At 34.7% G+C, this 22,304-nt stretch overlaps 1 protein-coding gene and 1 long non-coding RNA gene across 2 annotated transcripts in view; one reads left to right on the forward strand and one right to left on the reverse strand.

Moving 5' to 3' along the window:
- The window catches only part of THSD7A (thrombospondin type 1 domain containing 7A), a 468,537-nt gene extending 459,692 nt beyond the window's left edge, over positions 1-8,845 (forward strand). The window contains exons 26-28 of the mRNA XM_055272578.2: positions 38-248; positions 2,644-2,731; positions 3,418-8,845. Coding sequence (XP_055128553.1) covers positions 38-248; positions 2,644-2,731; positions 3,418-3,502 — 384 coding nt within the window. The 3' untranslated portion in view covers positions 3,503-8,845. The remainder of the gene's footprint in view (positions 1-37; positions 249-2,643; positions 2,732-3,417) is intronic.
- Positions 1,289-22,304, reverse strand: part of LOC134736317 (uncharacterized) — a 157,672-nt gene continuing 136,656 nt past the window's right edge. The window contains exon 3 of the long non-coding RNA XR_010120269.1: positions 1,289-1,423. This is a non-coding gene — a long non-coding RNA (uncharacterized lncRNA). The remainder of the gene's footprint in view (positions 1,424-22,304) is intronic.

Below are 22,304 nucleotides of genomic sequence, written 5' to 3' on the forward strand. Positions count from 1 at the left end.
CTTACGTGGCTAGTGTAAATCTTCTTTTCTCCTGCAGACAAAAACATGCCATTGTGAAGAAGGGTACACTGAAGTCATGTCTTCTAACAGCACCCTTGAGCAATGCACACTTATCCCCGTGGTTGTAATACCCACCGTGGAGGACAAAAGAGGAGATGTGAAAACCAGTCGGGCTGTACATCCAACCCAACCCTCCAGTAACCCAGCAGGACGGGGAAGGACCTGGTTTCTACAGCCATTTGGGCCAGGTGAACTGACTAGACTAGTGTTGAAGTAGAAACCTTTAGTTATTTTAGGCAATGCCAAAGAATTAAAAAAGTGAGCAAGCATTTTTATATGAGCTATTGATTATTTTATCTACATGCATTTATTCTGATAGTGCCATCTATTCTTCAATTTTTTACTATCATTATGGAAAATAACTCATGTTTGAAGTTCAGAGGAATGAAATTACATTCTGAGAAAAAATTTTGGATCAATATGATTCAGTTCAATTCCAGTCCAAAAATTACAAGTATAATTAATTTCAAATTGAACAAAGTTGGAAACATGAAGTTTAAAAAATGTGTTGTCATTCAGAACTAGGATAAAGGAGACTGTAAAGACATTCCAGAATTTTTCATTTGATCATAGGAACAGTAATAGTTTGACCCTTAAATAAAAACATCAGTAATGCAGTTCTGTGCCAGGGCACACATGGTAGCTAGACCAGTTTGTGTTAGCCCTGAAAGTCAGCATACTCAAATACTTGGAATCTGTACTAGTGCCAGATAAACAGGGAGACAATGGAGCCTTCCCTTCTGGATAGGATGATCCAAATTTTTTTTCACATTCACAGACAGCTCTTAATGTATCTAGTAATAAATGCAAAGCCAGTACAGGCAAATGCTTGAATACCTCGTGATATGCTATTCTCTACTCTGCACACTTTCCCTCCTCAGTTGGATTTCATCATATACTCATCCCTAGAACTAACCTGGTGCTTGAAAATGTGCTACATGGTTTATAAAGCAGCTAATATGCCACTTTTTCTCACATCCTGGAGGAACTACTAGTCCATGAAGCAAAGGGAATCTCCAGGCAGAGCCAGGCATAGTCTACTTTAAAATGCCATTAGAAACATGAGAAGAGATGGAAGGAATCTGCTTAGCTAGCACATCTCCATTTCTATGCATTAAGTCTGAATACTTTCCCTTATTGGAGAATAAATATTGGATTTTTAAGATATTTTAAATGTTTGAGTGATTATTCCTGCTTTAATTGGCTTATTTAGCTGATAGTATGATTTATTTTGCAAAGCTGACTTATCTGTGTAAGCATGGGAAACTCTTCCCTCAGTGTTTAAGACAGTGGACTAGCAGACAACCAGTAGCAATTTTGACCTTTACTAAGAATTGAAGCAGATCTCAGAGCAAAACCAGTCCTTTTGAAAAAAAAGAATATTGTCATTATTTTAAATTTTATATATAGTTTCCCCAAAGTTAATATTTTAATATATTTAAAAGGTGCATGTTCTGAAAACTTAGATATTCTTTGATTTTGAAAAACCCCAAAAAACATTTGTTGAAGAAACTCTCAACGTAGAGAACCTCAATCGTGGAACAGCTCTTTTGATTCTAAACTGATCTCAAATTAAAAAAAAAAAAAAATTCTTTAGGATTAGAAAGGACATTCAGAATATTAATTGAATTTATTCCCAGCAAATGAACCTCTAACTTGATCTAACTCCAGGTGAAAAAATTCCACAGTACCAATTTGCATTTGATGGCTTTCAAATATTGAATAAACCAGAGTCTATGTGAGGTCAATTTTGCCCAATCTATAATTTTAACACTAAGATCAAATATTTAATTACAACAGAAAATATATGTTGATGTGAGGATCAAATTAAATTAGCCAATGTCATTAATAACATCTTGTGCCTGAAGTTTATTCAGAGCATAAAACTGAGGAGTTCAAAGATGAGACCAGAAACCCAAATTACAAAAGTTCCTGTTATGTCTGATTGATTCTATATATTAGAAAAGGTAGAAAAAAATTATTTATAGATCCTTTTATATGTTAATCAAACCAATTGCTTTGAAAATGACATTGTCAGCCAATTTTAAAACACATTGTAAGTGCAGACTAGATAAAAGATTATTAATTCCATAAGATGTTAAATATATTCACTTTCATTTTACCTGGAATAAAAATGACAAAGTTTTTGTTTAAATACCTATATGCATTAACTCGAGGTTGTAGAAACATTCTGAAAATTGCATTTTTCATCTTTTCTTATCATTGCAATTCTCAAAATAGATTGAAAATCAGAAGAAAATGTTTATATAGCATTACACATATATCGAGTTTGAAATAAAATTAAGATGAAAGGCAGCTGAAGTTTAGACAAAGAGACTTGAAATCTGAAGTCAAACATTTATAACTTTTCAATTCAATTTTTCCTTGATAGCTTATCTTTAATGAAGCAGAATCTAACTCATAATAGCAGCTTTGCATTAATCATTAACTATGCTGAAGCAATAATTCTTTTTGGGTTTTGAAAGAAATTGGTCATATATTACTGACCATTGGTCATAGTTAAAGACTGCCTCATGTATACCAGACTAATGTGAATTAATAACTAATATCCATTCTTCTTAGATGGGAGACTAAAGACCTGGGTTTACGGTGTAGCAGCTGGGGCATTTGTGTTACTCATCTTTATTGTCTCCATGATTTATCTAGCTTGGTGAGTGTTTAAATAATTAAAAATCCAAAGAGATACTTAATCGTAACACAGAAACAGCAAACTAATGTCTCAAATAAGTACTCTACATTTATCTGGTGTTCACATGAATTTCTAAATAAACATGGCTTTAGTCCTAGATGGGCTAAAAGCTACCAAATCTGAGCCATTTCGTTTCTAAAGATGAGCAAGAACTTGCTGCAGGTCATCTTCTCGAGTATGTTGTCTTGCATACTTTCAAGAGAATATTGCTTTGTACTGATTATGGTGAACTGTAGATTTTTATATTGAATTACTAATGGAGGAAGATATTACAGTAATACCTAACCATATTCAACTCTCTTTTAAATCATGTATTATTTATAAATTACACATTATTTATAAAGGTTTCTGGCCAAATGAAAATGACCCTACTATGATATTATTTCTGTTGTTAATACTAAAAGAATCCCACTTGGATAATTTATCTTTTGTAGGATAGTAAAACACTTGAAGTTTACTTAGAGTTTATTCAAAGCATAAAACTGAAATTCAAGATCAGAAAATCAAATTCTAAGGTAGACTTTAGGGAAGGCAGGCAACGAGGCAATTTCAGTTTATCAATTTGCTTTTACTTTTTTTCGCTTAAAGCAATCAAATTTACAATTAGAAACTGATTTTCTTCCTCCTACTTCTGAATGTTTTTACAGCAAAAAGCCAAAGAAACCCCAAAGAAGGCAAAACAACCGACTGAAACCTTTAACCTTAGCCTATGATGGAGATGCTGACATGTAACATGTAACTTTTCCTGGTAACCACCAATTTCGGCTTTCTGACTTCATAGATGTCCAGAGGCCACAACAAATGTATCCAAACTGTGTGGATTAAAATATATTTATTTTAATTTTTAAAAAGGGCATCATAAAGACAAGAGTGAAAATCATACTGCCACTGGAGATATTTAAGACAGTACCACTTATATACAGACCATCAACCGTGAGAATTATAGGAGATTTAGCTGAATACATGCTGCATTCTGAAAGTTTTATGTCATCTTTTCTGAAATATACCAACTGAAAAACCACTTTCATCTCTAAAAAATAATGGTGGAATTGGCCAGTTAGGATGCCTGATACAAGACTGTCTGCAGTGTTAATCCATAAAACTTCCTAGCATGAAGAGTTTCTACCAAGATCTCCACAATACTATAGTCAAATTAACATGTGTACTCAGTTGAATGATACACATTATGTCAGATTATGTACTTGCTAATAAGCAATTTTAACAATGCATAACAAATAAGCTCTAAGCTAAGCAGAAAATCCATTGAATAAATTCAGCATCTTGGTGGTCGATGGTAGATTTTATTGACCCGCATTTCAGAGACAAAGCCTCTTTTTTAAGACTTCATTCTTGTCTCTCTCCAAAGTAAGAATGCTGGACAAGTACTAGTGTCTTAGAAGAACAAGTCCTCAAGTTCAGTATTTTATAGTGGTAATTGTCTGGAAAACTAATTTACTTGTGTTAATACAATACGTTTCTACTTTTCCTGATTTTCAAACTGGTTGCCTGCATCTTTTTTGCTATATGGAAGGCACATTTTTGCACTATATTAGTGCAGCATGATAGGCGCTTAACCAGTATTGCCATAGAAACTGCCTCTTTTCATATGGGATGAAGACATCTGTGCCAAGAGTGTCATGAAGACATTTGCAAGTTCTTGTATCCTGAAGAGAGTAAAGTTCAGTTTGGATGGCAGCAAGATGAAATCAGCTATTACACCTGCTGTACACACACTTCCTCATCACTGCAGCCATTGTGAAATTGACAACATGGCGGTAATTTAAGTGTTGAAGTCGCTAACCCCTTAACCCTCTAAAAGGTGGATTCCTCTAGTTGGTTTGTAATTGTTCTTTGAAGGGTGTTTATGACTAGATTTTTATATTTGTTATCTTTGTTAAGAAAAGAAAAGAAAAAAAGGAACTGGATGTCTTTTTAATTTTGAGCAGATGGAGAAAATAATGTATCAATGACTTTTGTAACTAAAGGAAATCAAAATTATATGTTGATTTTTCTTTCTCTCTAATTTGATTTCCCAGTTTCAGATTGAATGTCTGTCTTGCAGGCAGTATTTCAAAATCCATAGTCTTTTGCCTTTCTTACTGGCAAAATTTGAAGCAATCTCTTCAATGTATGATTTCAAAACTAAAATTTTAAAAGAGAAGAATAAATATCTTGTCCAAGACTTCATTACATATCTAGACCAAGAGTGGCAAACTTTTTCTGTAAAGGACTATATAGAAAATATTTTCCACAAGGTCTATGTTGCAACTTCTCAACTTTGCCATTCTGCTAATGCAATCTTAGTAAATAAAAGAATGAACATAACTGTTTTCCCATATAACATTCCTTACAAAAACAGCCAGTAGGCCACATTTGCAGGTCATATTTTGCTGACCCCTGGTCTGGATGTTTTTTAATGCTAACTCTCCATGGTGACATCTTTCGCTTTCATTCATTTATCCACTGACTGTTCAGTGTTCAAAGGTGAGAATTTACAGTCATTACATTTCCCACTGTATCAGAAGAGCTATATTTTCTACAGATGTAGCCCTGGGAATGGCACAGTGGAACAACATTTAACTCAGCAGACCTCTTGCAAATGAAAAAACTCAAAAGGTGCCATTAAAAAGCAATACCATTTTCAGGCAACATTATTGCAACAACCTTTGCGAGAGAGGACACTAGCTTTTCAGGATATTTGGCAAATAATATAACATGCTATTTTATCTTAAACAGCTGTGTTCCTGTAAAAGCGTTTTGGATTAGAAGGTATTTTACCTTCATACTGGAGTATGGACCCCCCCTGCTGTTCATTAGAGTATTTGCAAAGATTACAAAAGACATCAGGTTAGGATGTCGTTGTCCCCAAAATGAAAATATTTGTATGTATTTCAATAAGAACTAAATGCAGTAAGTGCTAATTCCTCATTCAATATTCACTATATTAGGAAATGTAAATCATTTCAAAGAGAACAGGTAGTCAGGAAGATGAAAATTTTACTTTAAAGGACTTAAACAAAGAAAACCATAAAAACACAATCCATTTTATCTGTTTTTTTAAAGAAGAAGAAAAAATAATAATATTGTTACTCTAAAACTGTGATTGTCAATATATATACTCAGGGGTATTCCAGATAATCCTAAAGTTGATCTCTTTGAATAAAATAAACTCCATTTGTCCAAAACAGTTAAGAAAGACTCTATTGTGGTTACTTGAAAAATTCAGCTAACCCTCTTATGAAATGTGTGCAACACCTAATAATTTTGAAATGTGGGATAGATAGAATACCTACTAAGGCTATACTTAAGATATTATAAAATGTCATTAATTCAGAAAAGATTAGTATCATCCTACCTATAAGAATTAAATTAGAAAATCAAAATTATAGAATGTTATGAAAAATACAAGACGTTTTATTCTTAAATTGATTAGATTTTACAGCATATATGCATACATACACACACACACACACACACACACACACACATATATGAGAGAGAGGAAATTAGTTTCAACATGACCTAATATTAGAGAACATATTGGAAGGTCACTGTTAGGATAAATACTGGATAACCTCATTAGAAAGGTGGAAAGAGGAGAATGTAGCAATCTGGCTATGTTGGACAAATGGAAAGTTATTATATTCATGTTTATAACATGAAAATGGCCTTATTTTTGTTTCTGGCATGAGACAATAATGAGTTAAATATTTTATTGGAATTTCATCAAAACCTTATTTTTCCTGTTCCTTCTAAAAATTTGGGAGGGGAATATAGTAGTAACTTCTCTACTGACACTTTTACCTTACTGAGGGGGTAAAAGACGTAGAACTGCTGTTCCCTAGAATGAAAGTCTGTTTGTTTTTTTAAAAAAGAAGAGCAGAAAAAGTTTGACAGAGTATTATATGATTTTGCTGGACTATTTCACTAGAAACCATGTAGAATAGGACTAACTGATCTCTTTTGAAAGGGGCTGATTTGCTTATTCATCAATACCTAATCCAATATGTGGACTGTAATCTTAATTTCAAAGCCTTTTTTGAGGACACTATGGTGTAGCTTAAGTGAATTTAAAAAGAGTGCATAAAAGCTTGTTTTTAATTACTTATAACAAAGCACAAATTACTTCTAACAAGGCAAATATTTATTGACACATAAGACATTCTGCTAGGCACTGTAAAAAAAAAAAGTTAGTAATGGCTTTTGTATACATAGATACTTAAGACATCCAAAAGAAGGAAAAAATGCTTAATGAGTGAAGATAGCACTTGACTTTTACTCTAGGTTTGTTTTTAGATGGGGTTAGTATTTTCCCCTACGTAATGTACATGTCTTTAGGCCATGGTATTAGGAGTTTGATTTTTCCCTGCCCCACCCTTAGGTGGGTGGCAGTGGTCCTTGTAGCTTAATCAGACCCCTGTTAAGTTCCTGGGCATTTCAAGGTAAATTCACATCTTCCTTCTCACAGGAATTGAATAAACCTTTCACACATTTGTTTACCTCCCCCAACAACCTGTATCCTTGGCCCTTTCTGATTATTTTCTCTGCTTGGTCTCTTTCTACTCTCAACAGCTATTCGTATCTACTTCCCACTAAACATGCCCAATTTTTTAATTTAAAAAAAAATTCCTATATTTCCTTCCCTATTAGAATCAAAGTGTCACTCACTCAGAGTGTGAACATCCTGACTTACACCAAATCCACTGGTCAAAGAAATGAATAAAGGGAAAAGGAAAAATGTGGAAGGCATGCAGGAAAAAAAAAAAAAAATTCCCTTTTCTGTAAAAATGTCTATGCCTACACTTGCTTTAGACCACCCCATATCCTCCTGTCTCCATCTCGAGTCTTTGATCACATTCCACACCACAAGACAGTGAGGGAGGCCTGTACTTTTCAGTACCATACAGAAGGGAGAGCCTGTTCTAAAGCTGACGTGAGTCTGAATAGTACATGAGAAGCACAATTCCCAAATGATCTGGGATCTCCTGTTTATAAAAATATTACCAAATTCAAGCGTGGGTTCTTCTTCTATTTCCGCTCTAAGATTGAGGGTGTTGAAAGAACCGTAGTCCTTGAGCAAATCTGTGAGGAATCTTGTCAGAATGTGATCTTTCCTGGAACTAGTTTAGTTGTGAGAACTACATCTGCCTGTTCTGGGAATAAGAGTCTCCCCTGGTCCTGTCCTCAGGCGGCCCTGGCTGCAGGACAGGATTTCAGGTATCAGAAACTGGTGTGTGAGCCAAGCAAATAGTTATCCTTTTATAAAAAGGATGGTTTGCAGTGTGTTATAATGATCTTATATCTAGCAGGGACACTGAAAAATGGTTATGTCTACATTATTAAATGAATAAAACTAATGCTAAACAGTTAATTTTGCATTTTTATTTTTTTGTGTTTCTACCAAGTCAGATCTTAAAAATGGGCAGTATATGAAGAGCTTTAGTTTGTGGGACTCATGTTTTCAGTGATCAAAAATATCTATATTATTTAGAATATAATTGTCAGTCTTGTTGTGTTTTGTAGATTTATTCTGTTTTTAAGCCATAGTTTCTAGATTACCTAATTTTAACCCTCAGTAAACTTTTCCCTATTTTTCAGAAATCTGTTTGTGTTTATTTTTAGAAAGTAAACATTTAGATTCCTTTTCTGGTACTTTTTTCTCCATTTCTATCACACAGATTTGAAGAGATCAGTATCTATCATTGTAAAATATAACTTTATTAAATTTGCAATCTGTCTTTCTATAAATTATTATTCCCTAAATGTGTATTTTATGTTAATTTAACTACCTGAATATTTATTTTGTTTAAGGAGGCAGCTGTCTAAGAATTTTTGTTAATATTACTTTGTAAATTGCGTAATGTAATTTATTTTACATTATGTACATTTCCTTTTTAACGCACAAAATGTCTATGTACAATTAACTACAGATTTGCAAATAATGTCACTAAGCTTTATTCAGTCAATACAGATGGCATGTGAAGATGTAATATGCTTTTTTACATTTTCATATGGGTTATTTGTAAATAACTATATTGCTGACAAACATAAATACGGAAATCATTTTCATTCTAATCATGTGTATCTGTGTTTTGATTTGCACCAATTGCTTCTAAAATATGGATTAAAATTTTTTTCCAGTGAATACCTAAATCCTTTTACCTACTGTGTTAGCCCTTTCCTGGGTCATATAACAACTCCAATTTAGAAAGTTCAAGAAATACAAACTTTTACTTTGAAAGTTGGCTAAGGCCACCAGGTGAATCATGGACAAAGGAACTCCTGGTTTCCAGTCAATTCAAAAACGGCAGCAGCAGAGGATGGGGAAACTCTCTACAACAGAGTACAGCTCTTCCCACCCAATCAGTCATAAGGCACATCCCTCACTGTCTCTTGTCCCTGTGTCTACCCACAAAAAACCAAACCCAAAAGTCAAAGCGGAAACTCATGCCTTAACAAATTCAGGAAGGGACACACAACTTAGACAAGTTACTTCCGGGGTAGTTTGCAGTTAAAACATTTTCTGAAATAGCTATTTGCTAAAATATAAGTAAGTAGGGAACCATTTAAGCCCTCAATCTGTGAACCACTCAGAACATGTAGCTAGCCTACATGCTTGATGGAAAAATGGTAATTTCCAGTCTTTTTCTTTTCTACATTACTCATTACAAGTGAAACTAGGTGAAAAAATTTTTCAATGTATCACACAGATTTTTTTCTAGGTATCTGGACTTTCATAGTCAAATAGCTAACTTCATTTTTTATTTTTCTATTCCAATTTATGCCCTACAAACACAAATATGAATATTACTGGTCTACATTTTATTTTTGCTACTTCTGTGTCCCTAGTGATTCTTTCATTAAAGTCTGTATATATTCCACAACACACACACTTCAATTTACACCTCCCATCTGTGTCAGTTACTCTGAAAAGATATTGTACATATATGAAAATGCATAAATGTAGTCATGGTTTCTGATATTGCAGTACTTTTATGTGACTTCTCCTCCCCCTTTCACCTTCTTCCATAGCATCTCCCAGCCAAGTTAACTCGTTAACAATCTGATATGTATCCTGTCATATTTTTCTCCTTGATCATATGACATTATAAATATGATAGTGGAGAGTGAGATGGAAGAGAGAGAGGAAGAGAGAAATGGGTGAATTTAGTAGATACAATTAGGAAACAGCTTCATTTTTTTTTCCTATTACTGTTTTCAGACACTATAAAATGTTCTTCATCCTGTTTTTAGTAACACCTAAGGCAAATCCCATAGCTTTTTGATAACAATGAGTTATCAAAGTATCAGAGTTATCAAAGTTCCAATCCAGGCTAATCAAAACATCAGTCCCTCTCATTGCTTTCATCTCCTTGACTAGTAGCAAATTTGAGTAGCTTTTCATCTTTTCATATATATCTGGATATTTGGACTTGACTTTCTATTACATATAATTTTCAAATGACAATTCTGATGATGCCAATATGGTTAATTTTAGGCCATCAACTAATTTTTATTTTATTATTTTTTGAGACAGTCTCATTCTGTTGCCCAGGCTGGAATACAGTCATAAAATCTCGGCTCACTGCAACTCTGCCTCCTGGGTCCAAGCGATTCTCCTGCCTCACCCTCCCAAGTAGCTGGAACTATAGGCATGTGCCACCACGCCTGGCTAACATTTTGTATTTTTAGTAGAGAGGAGGTTTCACTGTGTTAGCCAGGATGTTCTCCATCTCCTGACCTCATGATCTGCCCACCTCGGCCAGGCGTGACCCACTGCACCCAACCCTAAATGTTAACGTTTCTGTAAAGAAGGAAAAATAAATTTTGGGATTCTATTTCCCCACAATCTTTTTTTGTTGTCATCTCAGGCAGAGGTTCCCCCACCATGGCTGTGGCCACCTCACTGTCCCCCTGCCTGTTGTGAGGCTGGATATTCTCTCTCTATCCTAGCTAGCCACTATGCATGCTCATTCCCACTCATGCTCACCCTTGAGCACAGAATTACCGGAAGTGATGAAGCTGGAGCCCAACCTTCTATTAAACTACACATTCTTTTCAGAGCTTTGACATTTTTACTACCTCTACCTAGAAACTTCCCCTTGATATAGGCACGGCTGCTCCCCCACTTCATGCAGGTCTCTGCTCAAATGGCCCCCCTCTGAGAAGTCTTCCTTGACTATCCCATCACTCTCTATTCTCCTGCCCTTCTTTTGTTTTCTTCATGGCACCTGACATTACATATCTTCCTGTTGTTTGTTTTTTTCTCTCTCCCACACAATGAGAGAGGCCGGGTCTTTGTTTCGCACCTCGCGTGGAATAATACCCAACACATAGTAAGAATTATGATTTTTTGGGTGAATAAATGAATAAAAGAATTAGTGAAGTACAAGGTTTATGACTAAAGAGTAGATAATAATAAATAGCGGATTAATTATGAAGAAGCCACTAGAGTTAAAAAAAACTAACTCATCGATAGCTTAAAGCTGTCGGTACTCTACTCTCATAAATATATCGTATATTCATTTCACTTACCAGATATATGTTACTCTAAACACTTAGAATGCACAATGCTGACAAGGACAGAACAGTAACAGAGCAGTTGAAGAAAGAAAAACAGTAACTGAGACTGGCATCATAGAGGAGTCATATTAAATAGCTAAGGATACTCCAATAAGATGTGGGCTATGGGATTTACAAAACTATATTGAAAACAGGGCCTGCAAAATACATAATTCTATTGTAGTTTTAACTCAATTGTAATTTAAGTGAATTAACTTAAATTAGTAGGAAATTATTCCAGGGGAAGTAGGCAAGAGAGCTTGGAATACTGGAAAATTAAGCAAAAGACAATTTCAAATTCCTAAAAAGCCTTTGATCCAGGATATAAAAGCAGTCTGATTATACTTTTTAGTCTTAAATAAAATTAATTGATTTTATGATGTCAGTAATAATCAAATTATATACTATTTGCTTCAGAGCAGAAATAAAATGGAAAAAACAGAATAGCGTAACAATTCAAAGTGCTTCCAAATTCCCATAATTTGCCTTGAAACAGTAGAGGAGGACATTCAGCAACCATATAATTACTTTAATAGACCATTTAAAATCCATTCCTTGTCGAAAACAATGTCTTGATTTCCTTGAGAAGTAAAAAGAATTTCAAAATCAGAATCAGCCAGAAAGTACTACAGAGGGAAAGCCAGCGTCTTCGTGGATAGCGTGGACCTGTGTCCCAGTTTTTTATAAACACAGTGAGTTTAGCGAGAATCCTGTCACACCACATCCCCAGTGACCCTCCAGCGGCTATGCTGACAGCTGAAGTATAACTGTACTCTTTCACAATTTATCTTTATAAAAGGTTTGAGTGTTTACAATATTTGTCTGCTGGCAGGGGGTTATTTTTAATGTTTATCACGTTGTACAATTTGTTTGCCAAAGGGTATAGTTCTTTTCTTCTGATGACACTACCTTGCTATCTATGGGGAAAAAAATGGTTTATAAAATAAGTCAAGTAGAAAAGTATCCTGGCTGTAGAAGGAGGTATAGTGGAAAGGATTATAATCAGAGACTTATATAAATGACCCTTAAAAATTAATGTTGGTGTGCTCATGAATTCTAATCTTTATATGGAATAATCCATAAGAAAATCAAATTAAAATGTCTCCTACAATGATAGACTGAGGCTATGTCTGGTAGTGATCATGATATAAATGCATGTTGCAAAAACATTATGGCAACATTTGTTCAGTGATAAAAACTAAAGAGGTCTTTGATACAATTCTCTTCAGAATAGGCATCATATTGGCTTTCAAAAATCAACAATTCCTAGCCAGAAAGATTTAAACGTAATTATGGGTTTATAATGAAAGCAGATGTAGCAATAAATTGGTACATTATCTTACTTAGATGATAATGCCAAGTGTAGAAACAGTCCATTCGTATGGAAGTATTAAGAGCAATACCTACCACTGACAATGGTCAGATCCTGCATATTTTACAAAGTTTAAGAAAAGGAAACCAAGAAAAGACTAAAAACCTGTATTGAAAGCCCTGTCAGGATATGGGAAGAGGGCCCGAAGAACAAAGAAGAAAATATAATGAGTAGCTTTTGAACTTACCAAAAAGATTCTCATGAGCATTTATAATTAAAGAAATGTTATTTAAAACAATGACGCAATAGATGGGGAAAATGAAATTTGACAATCCACTATCTGATCAAGTATATAAGGAAAACAAAAGTATCGTTCTTTTTTATTTCTAGTAGAGGTAGTATTAACTGATAATCAAGTCAATAAAGGGCAATGTAAATACTATTTTTAATTATAAATAAACATATCCTTTAACCTAGTAATTCCACTTCTAAAAACTGACCCCAATGTCTAGAAATAGATGATTGACAGATAATGATGTGTATTGTATATACATGTGTGCGTGTGTGAATAGAGAAGTGACAGATATATAAAACATGCACAATAATATAATACAAGGATATGTGTTGTATCATGTTGGTATTCACTAAAGTATGGAAACAACATAAGTAGATGGAAACACTGCTCACTGTATTTTGTGGATGAAAAGTTTAAATAAATAACACAAGATTTTGTCTATAAGATCTTATTTCTGCCTTTAATTTGTCAGAATTGGGGACTGGTAAAATTAGTAAGAAATCTCAGCACGTATACATATTCACAAAATATTTCTTAGTCATCTTTTTGAAATGGCCCTCAAGCTGTTTATTTTTAATGCTTCAAACTATTTTTTTTTTTTGAGACACGGTCTCGCATGTGCCCAGTGCAATGGCAAAATAAGCTTACTACCGCCTTGACCTCCTAGGTTCAAGCAATCCTCCTACCTCAGCCTCCCAAGTAACTGGGACTATAAACACACACCACCACACCTGGCTAATTTTTTGTTGTTGTTATTGGAAGAGACAGGGTCTTGCTATGTTGCCAGGACTGGTGTCGAACTCCTGGGCTCAAGCCATCCACCCATTTTGGTCCTCCAAAGTGCTGGGATTACAGGCATGAGCGACCGCACCCAGCCTGATACAAAATATTGATTGGAAGTTGAGAGTCAAGATCTTTGATGTAGTATAAAACTCAAAAATGTTTACTCCTAATCATGCATTTATAAAGCCAATTTAAAAAGCAATCATAAATGAGGGTCCTTCTGTATAAATAAAAGTAAAAATGATGCTACATATTTGTCATTTTGGAATGGACCTTTTTTTCTGCCTAAGTCCCTATCTTCCAAAAAATTTTAATTTTTTTAACCCTCTGGCTCATTGTTGCTAATGTGAAACTGTACTTCGGATGTGCCAAAGGAATAACAAAAAGGAATTATCTTACATTTTAGCAATTGCCTGAAGTTAAATTTAATGAACTAAAAAAAATGTTTCTGCAACATTAGCAAGAACAGCTAAAAAAAGGCCCTTTTCTGTCTGTAGTGGTCAGTGCTTACCAAATAATGAGCAAAACTTTTGCAGCCCATGTGGACTTAGAAAACCACAAAACATCAACTTGGAAGTTCAGAGAACTGATTGTCTTTCTGATTAGATATCCAGCCTCAATTTTTGAGGCTAACAAATAGGTGGAGGGAAAATGTATATCAAAGACCTCTGGGGGAAAAAATGGAACAAATGCTTGCCTAATTGGATTATTGCTATATATCTCCCAAAATATCCTGTTAGAACTTGGCTATGAAGAACAAGAACAACAAACACATCAGAAGCTTTTGTCTTTCATCCAGGGATAGTTGGAGGAAGTTGAAAAATATGGGAAACTTAATATCAATGGTCAATCCGAGGACAGGTGTAATGAGAATGTTACTTACCACATGAAAAGATTCAGTTCCAACATTCCTCAATTGCTTCAATAATGTGATAACTGCTGGCAAGCTATATTTATCCTATAGTATAGAGGGAATTGCAGACAATTAAAGCTGAGAGTCTGAGAAAACCATTTTCTCTCAAACAAATGAGAAGACGTAGTGTAAGTATTCACTGAATACAGGCAGTGGCATGTGGCGTGCATCTCTACCCATTCATTCATTCCATAATAATCATTGACAATCTATTATGTGCCAGACACCATCCTAGGCTTTGAAGACATAGTTGACGAGAAAAATGACAAAATTTGTGTTTATGGAGCATACATTCTAATGAGGGGAAAGAGACAATACAGAACCAAGGAACTGCAATATACTGGTTGGTGGAAAAATGCCATTGAGAAAAATTAAGTAGGGTAAAAATGATAAGACGTGCTAGAACATGGAAGACGGCCCCCTGATCTGGGCGCATTAAGAGGAGGAAATATAAAGGATGTGACAATTGAGAGAAACAGAGGTCCCAGGCAGTGAGCATGTGTGCAAAGCCCCTGAAAGGGGATCATGATTTGCTCATTATAGAATTACACAACAAATCCAATGTGGATGAGAAAATTCTGCCTAAGAATAATAGTGGGTTGCTCAACAGGGAAACATTCTCCATCATCTCCTTAGATATTATGCAATATGTTGATGCTTCAGTTAGAAACTTCATGGAAAAAAAGACTGAGAAACTGAGATTCCAGAGTCAGAACCACCCCAACTTTCTATTACCATAATGAAACATCTCTGCATCTCTTCTAAATATATCAAAATGTTCTTAGTATGTTTGGGAAAATGCTGTAAATGTTAAAAGAAAAAAACGGTACCTATCCTCTTAGAAATCATAGGCAATAAAGACTTTGAGAAATATTTTTAATTATAGTATTCAGGTTTGTTAATAAGGAAAAGATAGACATACTCACAAGAAATTTAGCAATATATATCGACCTTAAAATGTTAATGCCCTTTGACCATGTAATTCCACTTTAGCAATCCTAATTATTCAATATTGATAAACTTTTATGCACTTCATTGCAACATCACAGATATTGGTTGAAAATATATGTTCAATCATACACATGAAAAAATTCATACTTAAGAGAAATCTATGAATTTAAGGTATATGGGAAAGTATGCAATTTTCCCAGTTCTTTTTGAAAATATGAAAGAATTCATACTGGAGGGAAAACCCTATGAGTGTAAAAAAAATGGGGTAATAGCCTCAGTGTTTTTAGTTCTAGGTGAATACATCAAAGAATTTATTTCTGAGAATAAAACCTATAAACGTACAAAATGTGGTAATGCATTCATTTCTCTCAAATACATTAAAAGACATGATAATGCCCACTGAAGGTGGGTCTCAAATACAAGAATGTACTCTTGATTGAAAACCTAGTAGTTTGCAAAACATAGGAAAGTTTTAATTTTAATGATTATTTTTAAAGTCATATGGAAACATCCATTGGAAAGAAACCTCATAAATGTAAGTAATTTGGAAAGCTGGTGCAAATTAAATATTGCATAATGCTCAAAAAATGCACATGGATGAAATGTTATGTAAGTTATAAATATATTGTGCTTATCAGTGACTCATTCTTAGAGAGGGTCTCTAGTCTATAGATTTCTACTGCTTTTGCAAGGAAACGGGTGAGAATTCTGTATTCTTTAAGCAACAGTACATAAATTTAATAGGTAGTTTTTTGTTCTTAGTTAATAAAATTTTTTTTCATTTATCTAAAAAGATGTTGGATCCATGAGTGAACTGAAATCAATTTCTAACATATAGGTAAGGTGGATTTTATATAACTTTTTCATTGTTCTGTGATTAAATGAGTATTGATTGTTGGGATTTTCTTACTAAGTGTATATGGCAAGTTTTGGTTATCCCTCATCCATTATATAGACTCCACATTTTTTATTAGAAAAACTATTTTTCTTTGTCACAAAGAATTTTATTCTATATTCTTTGCTAACAGAATTAGTATCAAATTATAAATATGTAAAGTTTAGTGTATAGTCTCAGATGAATTATTATCATTTCTTGTACTTTATCCTTTGTGACTATTTCTGTTATTTGGATAGTTCACTTTGAATTAAAAAGAGAACTGTGAAATGTGTGTGTGTGTGTGTAAGTGTGTGTGTGTTCAATCTTAGGGGATGTTAGAGGAAATATGTTACATTCATATTGAACACTGAAAATTCTAAATTCTATGCTGATTTTCAGTTTTATGTTAGTGAAGAATTTTGACATGGAAAATGTTTATAATGTTCACCGAAAAGAAGCAGGATACAAAACATTGCACATGGTAAAAATATACTTCAGCATGGCTCCATGCCATAATGCAATGTAAACGGGAACTTGGAAAGAGAAGGCCTGGGTTCCAGCTCGTGCTCATCACTTATCAGCTTGATGTCTGAGAGCAAGTCACTGAGCCTCCCTACACTTTGGTTTTCTCTTCTATATAAGGGAAAGAGAACAACACCACTTCTGCCTTCCTTATAAAATTATACATAAAAAAATGAATACATTTAATATGTTTTATAAATGCTATTATGATTGGTGTAATCTTCCTTTAAACATTTTTAGAGAGTTTTAATATTATACCATAGAGTTTGAACTTAAGGCATTTTAAGCTGAAAATTACATAGAAAAATCACTCTGGCAGCCATCAGGGCAAGGTTGGAAACTAATTAGAAGACTACTGCATTGGTCCAGAAAAAATAAAATGAGAGCTGAAGAAAAAGGAAGGAGTAATAGATATTAGAGTAGGATTTCAGCAAGGTATGTTAATGAGTTTGAATTGGTAGCACTTGATAACCTTTTGGATGAAGAGAATGATAAAAAGGTAATTCCCAGGTACCAGCTTAATTATCCATTTACTAAGACTGAGAGTGTAGAATAAAGATTGCATTTGGGAGCAATTGTTAAGTTTCAGGTGACTGTAGGACATCCAAGTGGACCTATGCAAGGAGGATACTAGACACTGGAGTCCAAACTCAATAGAAGGCAGGGTGCGGTGGCTCACGCCTGTAATCCCAGCACAATGGGAGGCCAAGGCAGGCAGATCATTTGAGGTCAGGAGTTCAAGACCAGCCTGACCAACATGGTGAAACCCTGTCTCTACTAAAAATACAAAAAAATGAGCCAGGCATGGTGGTGCCCTCCTGTAATCCCAGCTACTCAGGAGGCTGAGGCACGAGAATCGCTTGAACCCAGGAGGCGGAGGTTGCAGTGAGCTGAGATTTCACCACCGCACTCCAGCCTGGGTGAAAGCGTGGGAGTGAAAGCGTGGGACCCTGTCTCAAAAAAATAATAAAAAACATAAACTTAATAGAGAAGTTTAAAATTGTAGATTCAGAATTTTCAAGTCATCAGCTCTCAGCTAAATAAGATCAGTCAGAGTGCTGTGTAGAGAGACAACCCTGAGAAACACCAATATTTAATGGATGAAAATACAGAGATAAATCTGCAAAGGATAACATTAATGTAGAAATGAAAGAGAACAAGGAGAGAGTGATATAAAAGGCCAAGGATAAGAAAAGAACTTGTCAAAATATTGTAGAGAAGGCAAAATAAGATGAAGACTAGAATTTATTATATTTGGCACTTGGGTCATTGTTGACTTTTGCCAGAGCTGGGTGAGTGGAGTGGTGGGTACAGAAGTTTGTGGAAGGGCAAGTTGTAGGTCAGGAAGTGAAGACATTTTATAAATAGTTCTTTTGAGAGTATTGGCTAGTGGGACAGACAGAACATCTCCCTAAATAAATGAAATACATGAGAGAGCAATAAAAATATATGTGATTTAATATAGAGGGTAAAAAGAGACAGTTGCCATTAAAGATAGTTATTTGTTTGAAGTTTACTCCATTAGCTGAACGAAGAGCTTAGCATGCATCATTATCTCATTTTCACAATGCTTCAATGACGTAATATAAGATTACCTCACAATGCTTCAATGAGGTAATACAATATAATATGGTAAAATGATAATATTGAGACTTGGATGACAAAGCAGGCATGCCTGTCAGCTTCCAGGGCCTGTCCTCTTAACCACTGGACTGTGCCAATTATAAGTTTATTGAGCTGAAGCCTGCAGCCTAAAAGTGTTAAATGAGTCTCAGTTTCTCTTCTAGAACTACAGAGAATATTCATATCTTTTTCCATATTACAGGTTGAGCATCCCTAATCTGAAAACCTGAAATTTGGAATGTTCAAAAATCCAAGATTTTTTGAGTGTCCATGTGATGCTTAAAGCAAATGCATATTGGAACATTTCAAATTAGGTATGCTCAACTGGTAATTATACAATATCAATATTCCAAAATTTAAAAAAATCCAAAATCGAAAACATTTCTAGTCCCAGACATTTCAGATAAAGGATACTCAACCTTTATCCATCTTTAAGTGTTTAAAGAAAAGTTCCCACGATATCCCGCACCTCCTTTTCAAGCAAAATATCCCTGATTCCATCATAGTTCTTCAGATAACTTTGATTTCTATCTAAGCTTGCTTTTAATACACAAAGATTTGAGGTTCACAGACTTATAATTCCAGTCATCCCACTGCAGACATTCTCCATTGTACCACTCTTCTTGGGATAAAATGCCCAGAACTAAAAATAACACACTAGATGAGGTCAAACCATCCTTGTTCTAGACATGAAATACCAATAAAAGCACACTAAGATTATATTCACACTTTGTGGTACAAAGTCTTCTTTCAAACAACTAAGACTCCTAAATTTTCCTATTCTCATGAAGGAAAGTTATAAATTCTTTTCAATATTACATTCTATTACTACGATATTACAGAATTCATTATTTTTCATTGATATACCATCATTTGCATTTATTACATGATTTTATTTTCCAGTCTCTGACTTTAAAGAAATTTCAGAGACTTGTCTATAATCTAATGTATTGTCTCTATCTTTGTGCCCTTTGTGGATTTAATGAGCACCTTTCTGCTTCATCCAATACATCCACACTATTTGAAAGTATAAAACAGATCCCGAATACCTCTCAGAGACTGTCATTCATTCAGTAAATATTTATCAAGGAAAGCCTTCTAGGCCAGGCACAGTGGCTCATACCTGTAATCCCAGCACTTTGGGAGGCTGAGGCGGGAGGATCACTTGAGGCCAGGAGTTTGAGACCAGCCTGGACAACATAGTGAGACCTCATTTCTACAAAAAAGAAAAAAAAAAAGAGGCTTCTAGGGTATTGGTAATGTTCTGTTTCATTACTGGTGCTTAAATGTGAGGTTCACATTAGGATAACACATTGAGCTAAATATGTATAATTTGTGCAACAGAACAGAATAGAGTTCAAAAATCCAGATACGTTTAGTTTATAATAAAGGTGTTAATTCATATAAGGAAAAGAGTAATTATTTAATAAGTAGTAGTATAGAGACAACTAATAATCATCTGGAGGAAAAAACCCTGAATAATTTTTTTAATTATACTTTAAGTTCTGGGGTACATGTGCAGAACGTGCAGGTTTGTTACGTGGGTATACACATGCCATGATGGTTTGCTGCACCCATCATCTACATTAGGTATTTCTCCTACTGCTATCACTCCCCAAGCCCACCACCCCCTGACAGGTCCCAGTGTGTGATGTTCCCCTTCCTGTATTCATGTGCTCTCATTGTTCAACTCCCACTTATGAGTGAGAACACGCAGTATTTGCTTTTCTGTTCTTGTGTTAGTTTGCTGAGAATGATAGTTGCCAGCTTCATCCATGTCCCTGCAAAGGACATGAACTCATCCTTTTTTATGGCTGCATAGTATTCCATGGTGTATATGTGCCACATTTTCTTTATCCAGTCTATCATTGAGGGGCATTTGAAAACCCTGAATAATTTTAAGGTTTATTTTTACAGTTTTATTTTAGCATTTATTTTTCCTTTATCAGCTTATTTCTAATATGCAAATGGCAGAAATTTTTGCCTCTAACATTGCAATGCTGCAACATAGTTTTGCATATTCTGATGTAAACAAGTATTTCAATGACATTGTCATTTGCTTATTTTTTGTTTCCCTTACTGATTAATTTGAAAGCACACATTTCCTCATACTTAAAAAAACTTTTCTAAAAAATGAAATGTTATAGTCAAATAGATTCCTAGCAGAAATGTTAACTCAAAAATCTGACTTTACAACCACAGAGGGTACATTCCTTTACTCATGGATTCATTAACAGATATTTATTGTGTATCTAGTATATGTCAGGCCATGTGCTAGACTCTGGAGACACCAGAGATGAAAAATCATGATCCCTTTTTTAAAAGAATGTTTATTCCTGTAGGTTTTTGGGTAACAGGTGGAATTTGGTTACATAGGTTCTTTATTGGCAATTTGTGAGACTTTGGTGAACCCATCACCCGAGCAGTATACACTGAACCCAATTGGTAGTCTTTTATCCCTTAACCCTCCTCTCACCCTTTCACCTGTGTCCCCAAGGTGGGAGCTAAGCTATGAGGATGCAAAGGCACAAGAATGATACAATGGACTTAGAAACTCACGATCCCTCTCTTAATGGGACTCAAGATCTATTGAGAACTTTGTCAGGAGAATGATCACTTGAGACAGAATAAAAGAATTGTTCTCTGATTAAATGTTGACAATGTTAAAAATAAAATTGATGAAATATTCATTTTTTATAAAATCAATTGGGAATATCAAAAGTCATAAACTTAAAATGTGTTTTTGGTTCAAGAAGATAGTAGGAAAAGTAATAAACTTTTTAAAAAGCATTAATTTATTAAGTTAAATAAACTAAAATTGATATTTTCCCAAAGTGAAGAAAATGCCACAACCTCTTTCATGTACCAATCAGGTTACCTGTTTCTATAACCTGAGAAAATAAAAGTAGCCCTCTTCCTTGGGTTGTTTCCTAAGAACTCCAACCACTCCTCACCTTCAGTCAGGACTGCTCCAAAGGATGCCCCACCATACGCCAGCAATCCCAAAGCAAGAGGAATAAGGAAATAAGACTTCAACCCCTCACCCCACCCCAGACACCCAAACAGAGTCTATAAAAGAGAAGATTATTTCATTTCGCGCATTAATTAGTTCACTTCAATTTCATGGAGTTATTTCAGAGCGTCTGCTAGGTTCTGTGTAGCTGTAAAACAACCTTAAATGGCTTATAGCATGCCACACCAAAAGGAATGGATAGTGGGGACGGGTAGGGGAAGGCCACAGTGAAAAGCATAGGCTATCTGATGAATCACTCTCCCTGGGTGCTCAAAATGTCAAAGATGCTCATGTGCTAGTCTTGGGGAGACCTCCAAGAGAATAGATTTAGCATGCCCATATGCTCAGATGTCATCAAGGTACAGAAACAACTAGGAAGAAAATAGACGATCTTAAAGACTGAATTTTTTTATCCCAGAAAAAGTGAACAATGCTTAAGGAACAATTAAAATTATTAGATCAGATTATATTTGAAATCAGATAGTATAAAAAGTTCATTTTTCTCAAAGGTGAGATGAGCTGTAAGCAAAATAAAAATAATGAGGATTTGAAATATGTTGAAGTTTAAATTTGTAAATCTGTTAGAATTTGTTACATCAACACACTGAAATAAAAGCCAGTCTTCACTGATCAGTGGGAGTGTTTCCTATATTTACATATTAAGATCCAGTTCCCTTGAGGCT

This window comes from Symphalangus syndactylus, chromosome 3 (genome assembly GCF_028878055.3).
Source record: "Symphalangus syndactylus isolate Jambi chromosome 3, NHGRI_mSymSyn1-v2.1_pri, whole genome shotgun sequence".
NCBI lineage: Eukaryota > Metazoa > Chordata > Mammalia > Primates > Hylobatidae > Symphalangus > Symphalangus syndactylus.